The sequence below is a fragment of the Linepithema humile genome, chromosome 5 (assembly GCF_040581485.1).
Source record: "Linepithema humile isolate Giens D197 chromosome 5, Lhum_UNIL_v1.0, whole genome shotgun sequence".
NCBI lineage: Eukaryota > Metazoa > Arthropoda > Insecta > Hymenoptera > Formicidae > Linepithema > Linepithema humile.
Window position 1 is genome coordinate 30,163,963 of NC_090132.1, and position 12,087 is coordinate 30,176,049.

Genomic DNA, 12,087 nt, shown 5'->3' on the forward strand with positions numbered 1-12,087 from the left:
CCCATCCTTGCAATTTTTCCGGCCGACTTTACCGTCTTACTATTTGGTGCTTCGTAGCTCTATTATGTCTTCTTTGACTACGCAATCTCGACAAGCCCCTCAATTCAGCCAATTAATTAGCACTTAATGAACTTGCTTTGAACTGCATTCTATGCCCTTGCGACGCGAAGGGAGTCAACCTTGCCTTCGCGACTATTGTTGTTATTTTGCTCGGAATTCCGTTCTTAATCGTGCCAAAACTTCGAGATGATTGAGCGATTATTAAAAGAGCAATATCTTATTATACTTAATGTTATGAAAGAGTTATTATTTTTTATCGAAACTGAAACTAAGCGCCTATAACATTTGTATGAAATCAAGTTTAATGCATGCGCGTTGAGTCCGTTCTTATTAAAGCTTGGATCGGATTAAATATATCCTACCGAAATTAGATGCTTCCTTCTACTGATGTAGCACATCAGCATGTACTCTGATATTTCAGGAGTTGATCGATGGTAACATTGGGGCAAGTTATTATTCCGTTAATCTTTGCCATGTTTGCCCAGTGCAACAAAAAGTCAAAGTTGTTTGGAGAGGAAAGCTGCACTACGTTTCATTTAAGAATATATTCGATACTATCAATCGCAGACTGTCAGAATTTCAATCTGTAACCTGAGACGGTGGTTCGCTAAGATAATTAAAATTTTCACTCACCGTTCCGATTCTCGCTGTCGGCCGGTTTCATCTGGATCGGATGGCGCATCTGCAAATAAAAAAGTCAACGATATAGTTTGCGTTTCTGCACTGGCCTGTATACGCGCGCGACCTTATTATCGGTGTTTCGAAGGCGGCCATAATAAAAGTAACATTTATTATTGATAAGATTGCCAATATCGTCAGCATTAGAGAGGCGGATGCCAGAGTGAAGTTCGTTTCACGCTTTTTAAAAAATGCAACGACGAGAAGCAGTTTTCCGCGATTCGCAGTTCGTTCTCGCCGTACTTTGTATAGAGGAAGGTCCATCCGGTTTTATCTAAGGATTCTTTCCTATTTCACACGCGAAACCGAAAATTGAGCGAAACGTAACACTGAAATAGCCTGTTTCATGAAGCAGTATTGTCGGCACAAACATATACCTATGTATTTATGGATGCAGAGTGGTGCTGCATATATAGGGTATCCTTAGACCAATCGTACTACCCGTTATAGCAGATTCCTACGGTTATTTGGAAATGAAAATATTTAGATTAGTTTTACATTTATTTTCTTAACAATATTAAAATAAAATTAATTGGGTTGACTTACCGGCACGATACGCAACAGCGGAATTGTTTACAAGTTGATCTGTAATATACAAAATACATCCTAATTACAGCAGCGTTTAAAATAATTATTTGAGAAATTATTATTACACACATTAAACTTTTACTCATCTCTTTTATGCAAATATCTATAATACGAAAATTCTATATTTACATCTAATAAATATTAAAAATTGCAAATATTTCACTCTCAAAGATTTTATTTTAAAGTTTTTATATGCATTACATTATATAATATTTTATGTTCAATATTTTGCAAATAACAGATTTATTTATAATATTTTAAAGTTGCATCACTGGCGTTCGATGTCCTTTTTGAGTCTTCCTCCTCTCAGTTCTCCTTGCAATTCTTCAAGGCACTCACACACGTTCGCAAAGCGAATACAAAAATTGCACGATGTTTTAAACGGCAGCCCGATGCATGTTTTGTCATTCGGAAAAAGTAAAACTTAAATCTCATCGTACGGCACTCGTTTGACTCTGCCGCATCGTAACAAGTAACGACAAAAAAAGTGAGATCGAAAACATGGATAATAATAAGGATAGTACTATTGGAGAGGATAATGCGTTGAATGGTCTTCTCTGTGCCGCCGTGTAAATAATAAAGATGTAATAAACATATCAGAGATAAAGTCGAGTTATTTTTGACATGTTTATTGCACCCTTATTATTCGCACGGCGGCACCTCGCACAAGCCAGATCGTTCCGCATCGATGAGTTATTCTCTCCAATAGTATTATCCTTATTATTTTCCATAGTTTTCGATCTCATTTTTTTTGTCATTACTTGTTACAACGCGAACGTGTCGAACGTGTAATCCGTACGATGATTTTCAAGTTTTACTTTCGTCCGAATGACAAAACACGCGTCGAGAGTGCCGTTTAAAACATTGTGTAATTTTTGTATTCACTTCGCGAACGTGTGTAAGTGCCTTGAAGGATTGCAAGAACTAAGAGAAGGCTCGGAAAGGTCATCGGGTGATGTAACTTTAAGTAATTATTTCTTTGTTATCTGTTATTTGCCAAATATTGCACGTATAATATTATGTAATGTAACGTACGTAGAAACTTTGAAATATTCAGTAAAAGATTTGCAATTTTTAATATTTATAGTTATTAGATAGAAATATATAATTCTTTTATTAGATACTGCATAAAAGATGAGTAAAAGTTTAATGTGTGTAACAATTTTTCAAATAATTATTGTAAACACTGCTATAATTTGGAAATACTTCGTCTGTTACGTCTGTTATCAATTTTTGAACAACTTCGCTGTTGCAAATCGTGCCAGTAAGTCAAACCAATTTGTTTTATTTTAACCCATTAAGAAGATAAATTTAAAAATAACCTAAAGATTTTTGTCTCCAAATAATTTTAGGAATCTGCCATTAACAAGTGATACGATTAGTCTGGAACACTCTGTTCATGGAATGATTTACGATTTTTCATATTTAGAAAAGATTATAAATTCTAAATTGTGATTTATAAGTGAATGGAGTAACTATAATTTTATTTACTTCATCTAAAATTATCGTCGAATGTATTTTCAGTGACGTGTTAATGCTTTTACGTTGCGATAAGTTATGGATTTATTCCGCGAATATTTTGATACGAGTAGAGAAAATATGTTCTTTTAATATATTATATTTATAATTTGTTGTTTATAATTGTTAAAATATATAACATAAAAAAATTATGAAATAATTTAAAAAGATGATTAAATTACTAACTACGCTACGCTCTTCTGGAATAGCGGGTATATTTTCAACGCGATAGTAAAGTGTTCATTATAACTGTGCCAGATATATCGAAAGGCCATTGAAACGGACGATATCTCTTTGATAAACGATATTTATGAGTGGGACGCGTGGAAAGCACGTCCGGAAAAGTAGGTTCATCGTATGATCAACTGTTTGTGTGAATATGGAAATCATTTCCACGTATCTGTTCGTTCGAACGTGCGCAATGAGATTTTCTACGCAATGAATCGATGATACTCGTCGTGTGTTCGCCGGCAAACACGCGCGATCTTTATGAACAGATAAGAATTCAGAGCATCGGTGTATAGCAGTACCCACTGTACCCTATGCATGCGATTATCTATCGTTGCAATAAAATCAATTTACGCCAAATTTAATTGTGCGGATTTTACCGCAGGATAAAATTTATTGCAAGTGATGTTTTAGCAATTATGCGATTGAAACAGAGCACACCCAAATTGCAAGCGATTTTCGAGTAAATGAATGTGTATCGCTGAACATGTGTGCGGGCTCTCAATATTTTTTTTGTATATGTTTAAAATACTCACTCAGATTATTTCAATAGCGCTTGTAGAGATAAAAATGTCAAATAAAAATTGCGGTCAATTAAACTTTTTTTTAATTGCAATACGCGATGCAATAATGCAATAACCAATAAACCGCAATTGCATCCTTTATAATGTTCTGCCATATTTATTGCGTTCGCTAATTAATTATAAGTAGTGCATATTTATCAGTATAAGAAATTGCTAATATAATTATTTGAAAGTATCATATTTTCTTTCCTCAGCCTGTCTTAGAAGCAAATTTTATAAAATACTATTTTTTTCGTTTTATACATTTTATATGTATATTTTTTTATTCCAATCTTTGGTTCTTTCTTCCGTAAAATCTGAATTTCGTAGATCCCCAATTCAAGAAGTTTCGTTTCTGTGTGAATCTTTTATTATAATTCTCGATTACAATGCATAAAAATAAAGTTGTAAATTTCTAGTATCATTTCTGAATCTCGTTTTCATTGAGTGTATCCTCGTTTTTATGGACATACATTCATGTCTGATATAGATCTTTCATTTGTTGTTGGTGTTTTTCATCAATCATTCATAAATATCTTTTATTGATATATTTCGAAATCGATGGATTATAATTTCATCGTTAAATATCCATGTCAAATTCAAATTTTCCTCGATCGACAAACAAATTATTCTGTGACATTCGTTTTCATAAATTTTGTTTCTCGATTTTCAGTTCATATATAAGCGATTGCTCTCTACAGTTTGGAACTTACATTAATCCTCTATAAATATTCGTTTCCATAGATTCCACGCTTCGTCTTCTTAAGAGAATTAAATTTTGCAAATTTTTAATTCCACAAAACATTTTCATAACTCCAATGTAATCTGTCAAGAGCTTACCCTTGTTTTTAGCAGCAAAGGGTTAAGACCTCCCCTAGAGAATACCGTATGCTAGGAACTATGGCGCTCATTTGCCATTCATTCCCAAAACTGGGTTGCTCGCAATTGTGCCTCCGGTTCTATCTTGCAACCGTCTGTGCTTGGAAGGATCATCTCAAGATTCAAATTCGATATCCATATCGAACGCGGGATCGATACGCCAAGCCAGGTATAATCGGCCCAGCAGCTACGACTGCGATCGAAGATTATGCGCATCGACTAACGACCCATATACCACAACGATGATGCAATCTGGATGCACCAGACTCGCTATATAGCGCAGCCATATACTTTATCGATACGAGATATGTATAACAGAACTGTATTTCAATACTTTTAGTGTGTCATTCAAAAATAATTTAAATCGAAAAAGTTATCTAAATTTTGGAACATTTTACAACATATACACAAAATTTCTCCGAAAATCTTGTATATTAATATACAAGATTTAATTTTCATGATTATTGTTCGCAAGCTAATAATCATATAACCAACATATTGCTTTTACAATTTGCTCGAAATATGTAGTAACAGACAAAACTTCTGATTCATTCACAACATGCTTTGGTGACGTAAATTAAATGTAAATTCAATATATCAAGAATATTTTATATGCTCGTAAATAAAGCATCGGATCACTCGACTATGTTGCTTGGAGAGATGCCTACTCTTAAATAGCAGAACGCCCGTACCGAAGTCAATCGTTCAATTATCGTCCGTAAGCTATATTTGAACCTTCATAAATCGCGCGACTTGTAAACAGATAAATGGTATTTATGTAGAAAAACTAAGTGTTAATTCTAATTACATTATTAAGACATTTTAGAAAAATCCACACGTTCTGAAAATATTTACTTAGCAAAATTAAAAAAAAACTGTTTATTGCTAATAAAAAGAGAACATACATGATATATATACCATGAGCGAAATATTCGATATATTAATAATGTTTTTTTACATAAATTTAATAAATTTTTGCGCAGCGACATTATCATTAATTATTATTAACATTAATATCATTAACAGCAATATTAGTATTAATTACTTAAACACCACGCGCGAGTTAATTATTTTTCAAAAATTACTATTAAGTGAAATGAAATTGCATTGAAATTACAGAATGGCGACAAATTATTATGCTTATTTAGTAAAGAAATGATTAATATTAATAACAAATCTAACAAATATACATATACTATGAGTTGTAAGAATAAAAAAAATATGGTTTCTCTCTCTGATGTCGAGACAGTTGAAAAATACAAGGTAAAGAGGAAAATTTTGTCTGAGGATAAGGGGATGCATCTCATTCAGGGTACGATATCCTGTGGCGAGAGAGTTCAGGATATTCTATTTGCGAATCTCCTCGATACTCCGGACGCGAAAGAATTTCTCGTATCACGCTGTGAGAGCCAGCATGAAATTCATATCTATGCTAAGCGCGTGGCACGTTTGGGTTTAGTGCTTTCCGCGTCATACCTTTATATTGCGGCCGATTCGGTAATTTTGTGCACGGCGATCCCGCTTAAAGTCGAAAGACAGTTCGATTCTCGGGCGAGGATAAACTGCACCTTCTTGGCAGGATTTTTTTATAGAAACTCATAATTGAGACAGCGCCTAGATTCGCCAACACAAAAATGTCACGGAAAGAAATTTGAAAAAGCGTGGAACGATATTGGGATATCTGGCAAAAAATTAAATGGAATTCCACGGTTCTAAATGTTCCTCGAAACGCTGATATTCTTGGAATAATAAAATATCTGGCATAGATAAAGGGTAATCGGCTTTCAACTTTCCGAACGTACAATCTCCGACGGATTGTAATTCTCAATTTTTAATCTAGATTCTTTTCAAGAAATGAAGTTCAACAGTTTCCGCGCAAAAGAAAAAGCCGACAACACGAGTTGGAGTTACACCCGTGAATTTCTCCCGGCGTTCATCCTCATTTGAGAAGTGCAAGTTTCCTTCCGCAAAAATTCTTTTTCCACATCATAAGTCGGAGACCGACCTTTTATCTTGCTAAATTTTAATCCACCCATACCGATAAGAATTCCTCAAATACAGTAAAATGGTATAAGACTGCTGGAAATCATAACAAAATTTGTAAAATTAAATTACTAAGAATCAATTCCAAAAATATTACTTTCTCTTTTGTCGCAGAGAAGACAAGTTATATATAATTAGATAAAAAAGTATTACCTATAGTTTAATATTTAAAATAAAATTGATTTTTTTAGCATAAATAACTCATTCCGTTAAGATATTGGTGACAATAATTTTAGAGACTTATAATATAAAACAATCACATCCAATATTTTCATAAATATTTTTTGATATTTTCAAGATATCGAAGATAGAACAGAATTCGACATTTCTGGCATGCATTTCACCTTTTTCCTTTCATCCTGAAAGAAGGACCCGATTTAAAATTACATCGCTGCTTACGTATTCTCGCGTCCCGCTCATTTCCAGTATACCGAAGCTCCTTAGCTAGATCGCGTCTGGATTGCGAAAGTAGCAGTTCCGCTTTCTTGCCGGTGCGGCGCCGCGCGTCACACTTTTGCTGACTCCGGCTTCGTGACTTTTAATCTCGACTCATTGTAAGGCCGGCGGAGGGTAATTTTTATAATTTTTGCGCGGGAACGGCGTGACGACTAGAGATTTAAAGTTGCATCATCCCCCCCCATTTCCGCATCGTCACACTTTAAAAAAGACGTGTCTTCACCCTTGCAACTCACAACCTTTTTTTTTTTTTTCTTTCCTTTTGGTTCCTCTTGTCTTCATCTTGGGTTCGCGTGAATTTTACCACCACCGTCGCGACACCGATCTCTCTCCGGTGCTTTAATCACCCGACAAAACTACAAAAGTGGCAGTTCGCACTTTTGCCGCTTGCTGACTCTGACTTTCGCGACTTTTAATCTCCACGGCTTGCTCTTGGTATCAGGGTAAGAGTACCTTTCGTGATATTTGCGCAGACGGCAGATTTGTAATATTTGCTGAGGATGTTTGGGATGGATTAAAAAAGGCTGGAAGACTTAAGAGGCAATGGACAATTCTCCACGAATTTTTAGACTGCGAGAAAATCAAATGATTAAATAATCAACATTTTCGATAAACAGGAATTTATAATATTTATTTTTGAACATTGAGATATATGTATATATTCTATATCGTTAAAAATATTATTTCGTATCATTATTGTGAGTGTTTTAGACAAAAAATTGCGACTTAGAAATAAAAATTCAAGATTTATGAAAATAAATGTTTTCATAGAACTGTTAATAATGTTATTCTATTTTTTCATAAACTTTTGTCATTTTGTAGCTCTAAATATATTTTTAAAGATTTTATATTATTCACAATTGTTCATCTAATTTATAGGAAATGGTTAGATATTGTAGATAATAGATAGATTCTATTGAATATTGGATGTGTACAAAGGCGGTTCAATATTTTATACTTTTTTTCTTTTTATTGTACTCTGTATGAAATAAACCGAGTATTGTTTCAACAATGTAGTAAACTATATGTCTTTCACACAATTTTTAACACAAGGATATCAGTTTTTTTAGAAAATTTTATCGTGAAAAATATGAAAATGTTTTGTGCATTTTAATAGTATTTTTTTTCAATAACAAAATTTATAAATTTTGAAAATATAGCTAAATGTTCAAAAGAATGTAATTTTGAGTTTTATTTACAATCGTCTACATAAAGGATTTTTATCGTGTCAAGATATTTTAAAAAACTCAAACATTTTACTACCGTAAAGTGTGGCTCTTCAAAGACAAATAATAGCAGAGAAGGTAATAAAAACTAAAAGTGCTATTGTCAAAGTATATGAACTGCTAACTATTATCAATTAATATAGAAAGAACGTTTCGGCTACAATTGTGGACCTTCTTCTGCAATGAAAAAATACAAAGAAATTAGATAAAGAAAAAAAAAATATATAAAACCCAGTTAAACTAAAATAATTAATAAAATAAAGCACGGATTCGCCAACCGCAAGTGCAACACCGACCAGCACGACATGTCAGAGAAGATTTCAAACATTTTATTTGTTTTGTATATCATGATTAGATATTGATTGACTTTCGTGACTTTTCGCATTCGATAGATTGCAAATATTAATTTCTAATGGTTTAAAGAAATATGGCGAGTCTGCTTTTTTTTTTATCTGCTTAACGTATGGAGAAATCATACATATACATGCTGCAAAATACAAAATTGCCAACTTTGAATACTATCGGCAATAGCGATAGTATTCGATCGGCAAGAAAAATTCGTTTTTGTTCATCCCTGCCCGCATATTTCCCACCAGGTCTCTCGACTGTGCGGTATAAATTCAATATCCACACGGTAAAAGCCGATCGGCCAGGGTGCGCTTTGACATTCGAGGGGTTGTCCCGAAAGTGACAAGGGCGCGTAGACGGGGTGGCTAGAAGGGCGCAGGATGCGCGGCATAGGTAGCGGGTATTAAAATCGACGTATTCGACTCAAGGGCTCGGCCGTCGTATCGCCAGTTATAAATTCGTTTCACGTACCGCCACGTCGGGCAGTGTCGACAGAATGAAAAAAGGGCGCGGCGAGAGGGCGGCGGGGAAAGAGTGGTTGGCCGGAGGGGTGCTTTTTTTTTACCCGGTGGGTGGCGGACGCGAACGCGCGCGCGGCGAAGAGAACCTCGTGAAAAATCTGCATGGATTTTAGCGACGGCGCGACACGGCGGGGAGAAAAAATGCGGCCGCCACGTGCATCCGCGCGAACCGACGCTTGGCGAAGGGTGAGCGCTGCGACACGGTGAAACCGATGTTCTCAATGAAGGGAAACATGAAATACGAGAGCGCTGGTGGCAGCCTGGAATGAGAAAGGATCAATTTCTGGTCGATTTTGTGCGACGGGAGCAAACATGCTCATCAAATTTATGGCCGCGTTTGGTAATTCTGTCTCTCAAGGCCGATTTCATCAACGTCGTTTATCTTTAACCGCAGTTCATTACTTCTCTGTACTTCTGTGGTTTTATATATATATATTTCTAAAAAGATATACAACAGATAGTATACAACATTAGGTGTAAAGTCAAAAATTTGGTTAAATTTGGTAAAAACATTCATACATATTTTGCGAATTGTTTTGTAAGAAAATTAAGTTAATATTTTGCCATAGTATTATAGGCTTATCACGCTATTAAAGTTGTACATATTTTTTATGAAGGACAAATAGATTATGATACACTAATGATTACCAATGTTCTCAATAAGGAAAAAGAAGGTATATAATATACAAAAATATATATAGCTGGATATTGTCGAACAAAAAAATTAAATTTAGGTCATCTCTACTCGATATCAATAAATATGCTCGTCAAATGTATGGACACGTTTGATAACTCAGCCTCTCGAAATAGGGTTCACAATAACCGTCCAATTTTACAGAAATGTGAATTTATCCGCGTAGTGCGTGTTGCACTGATATTCTCAAGAGAAAAAATAAAATATAAAAAAGATTAACACCGCAAAGCGAATATACGTGTTGAATTTATGAACACATCAGGTAATTCAACCTCTTAAAGCAAGATCATAGTAAGCATCAATCTAAATGTTTCGCAGAAAATTAGAGTTAATCCTTCACTGCATGTTGAAATGCTGCGTATGGCGGAACATTAATTTTCCGTACTAACAAGTAACAAGGATTATTTTTTGGCGATGAGGACGAGCGAGTCGACAGAACGAAACTGATGTTCTCAATGAAGGGAGGAATGAAATACGAGAAAATACGGCGGCACACACTGAAATGAAAAAGAATAAAATGTTGGCTGAAGTTATAGAAGCAAACATACACATCAAATTTATGAGTAATGGCTGTTTAGTAATGCAATCTGCCGGGGAGATGTAGATAAACATCAATGTAGATTATAGATCATCAATTTAGCCATTTTATAAAAAGTAAATTTTTAACCCTTCGAACCGTCATGTGTTATATATAGCACGAAATAAATTCTCCGTTGTAACAAATAGCAGAGATTATTTTCGGTCAAAATGCGCGATAAATCATATGCAGTACATTTATTGCAGAACATAAATAAACATTTGTGAAACAAATTTATTTAAATTTAGTTGCCAAATTTTATTTATATTAACAGTTATTCCAACATTTGTCGAATATTAAATTGTCTAATTGAATATTACTTAGATTATAATTATGAGCTTACACTTAACTCTGTTAACTCAATAATCTTAATTTTTCAATATATTTACATTTGTATGAAAGGAATAATGAAAAGAGAAGTTTTGCCTTTTGCTCATGTCTTATAAAAATCATTCGTACTTTATTTTCATACTTCTCGATATTCATATTCTTATCGTTCTGTGGTTATTCATTTAGTAACATAATTATTAACTGTCGGACTCTTAAGAATGCCTATAAACGATTTTGAAGATCAGAGTACAATTTATGAGCGTTTCCATGCACCAAACACACACGCGGGAAACGATACATTATCACATTTGGTGCGCCGCCATCGCCCAGACGTATTTCATTGCCAGTTGCAGGGAGTGCATAAATTTTTATCGCAACATGATGACAGCGTCATCGTTATCGCGACCGGAGACCCCGGACGAGCGCCGACGGTTTCCGGTGCTAGTTGTAAACGAGCGTCGTCATTCAATTTCCGCATAGCGGCTTCCTTCGGGGAGGGAGCTCTTTCAGCTATTGGCGTGACCGTGAGTTTTCGAGAGTTTTCGCGACCTATCCGGCGTACGATCTCGTCTTCATTTCCGTCGCCCGCGTCGTCGGTTTTCGTCGAGTCGCCAGTCCGGAAAGCCGGGGATGTCTGACGTCTTTTCATGAAAAATTAGTGAATACACGCGTTTTGTCGAGCGGTTTGTAAGTTCGATGAATCGATTTGTGGTACATGCTTGGTTTCGTGCCCCCCCCCTCCCCTTCTCTCTCACTCACACACATTGAACGGACGGAAATTAAACGGTACCTGCGGATGATACATTCGAATATAAATCTCCTTATTTAAAACTTCACAAAATGAAGTCCAGATCCACTTGTATCTTTAAAGAAAGTACAGTACAGCAACCATCGATTAGCATATTATACAGTAATTATAGAACGCACTTGTTCTTCTAAAATATAAATCTAAATAAAAACTAACGTATTAGATTCTCGATGTCTTTTGCACATAATTCTAGTCTTGAATTATTCTGTTTTTATTCATTTAATTTCCTACGCACAGTTTCGCGTAAGTTACTGCTACAAAACTGGCATGATGATCCCCAGTTACAAATCTTTGAACAGAGCTCTTTTCTGACGTACATCGCGTAAATCTTAATGCCTATAGCCGGCCGAAGGGAAGTGTCTGAGAAAATTGTACCTATAATAAAAGCTTTATATCTACCATGAGGAAAATAAAAAAATTATAGTCCCTACTTTTCATAGAAAATGCGGAATAGTTACGAGCCATAATTTAACACACGTCGAGTAATGCGTGCGATCGAATTCGTTGCAGCGAATTTCCTGGATTTTTCATTGGTTTCATTATGGAAACTTTTTAACAAATTTGCACGAT

The 12,087-nt window shown here is 35.0% G+C and overlaps 1 protein-coding gene across 24 annotated transcripts in view; it reads right to left on the reverse strand.

The window, feature by feature from the left end:
• Positions 1 to 12,087, reverse strand: part of LOC105676039 (CUGBP Elav-like family member 2) — a 339,661-nt gene that overhangs the window by 65,449 nt on the left and 262,125 nt on the right. For all 24 annotated transcript variants that reach the window (XR_010890354.1, XR_010890353.1, XM_067355660.1 and 21 more), the window contains one exon: positions 694 to 742. Coding sequence is in view for 22 of the 24 variants with exons in the window: in XM_067355660.1 (XP_067211761.1) it covers positions 694 to 742 (49 nt within the window). In the remaining 2 variants the exon portion in view is untranslated. The remainder of the gene's footprint in view (positions 1 to 693; positions 743 to 12,087) is intronic.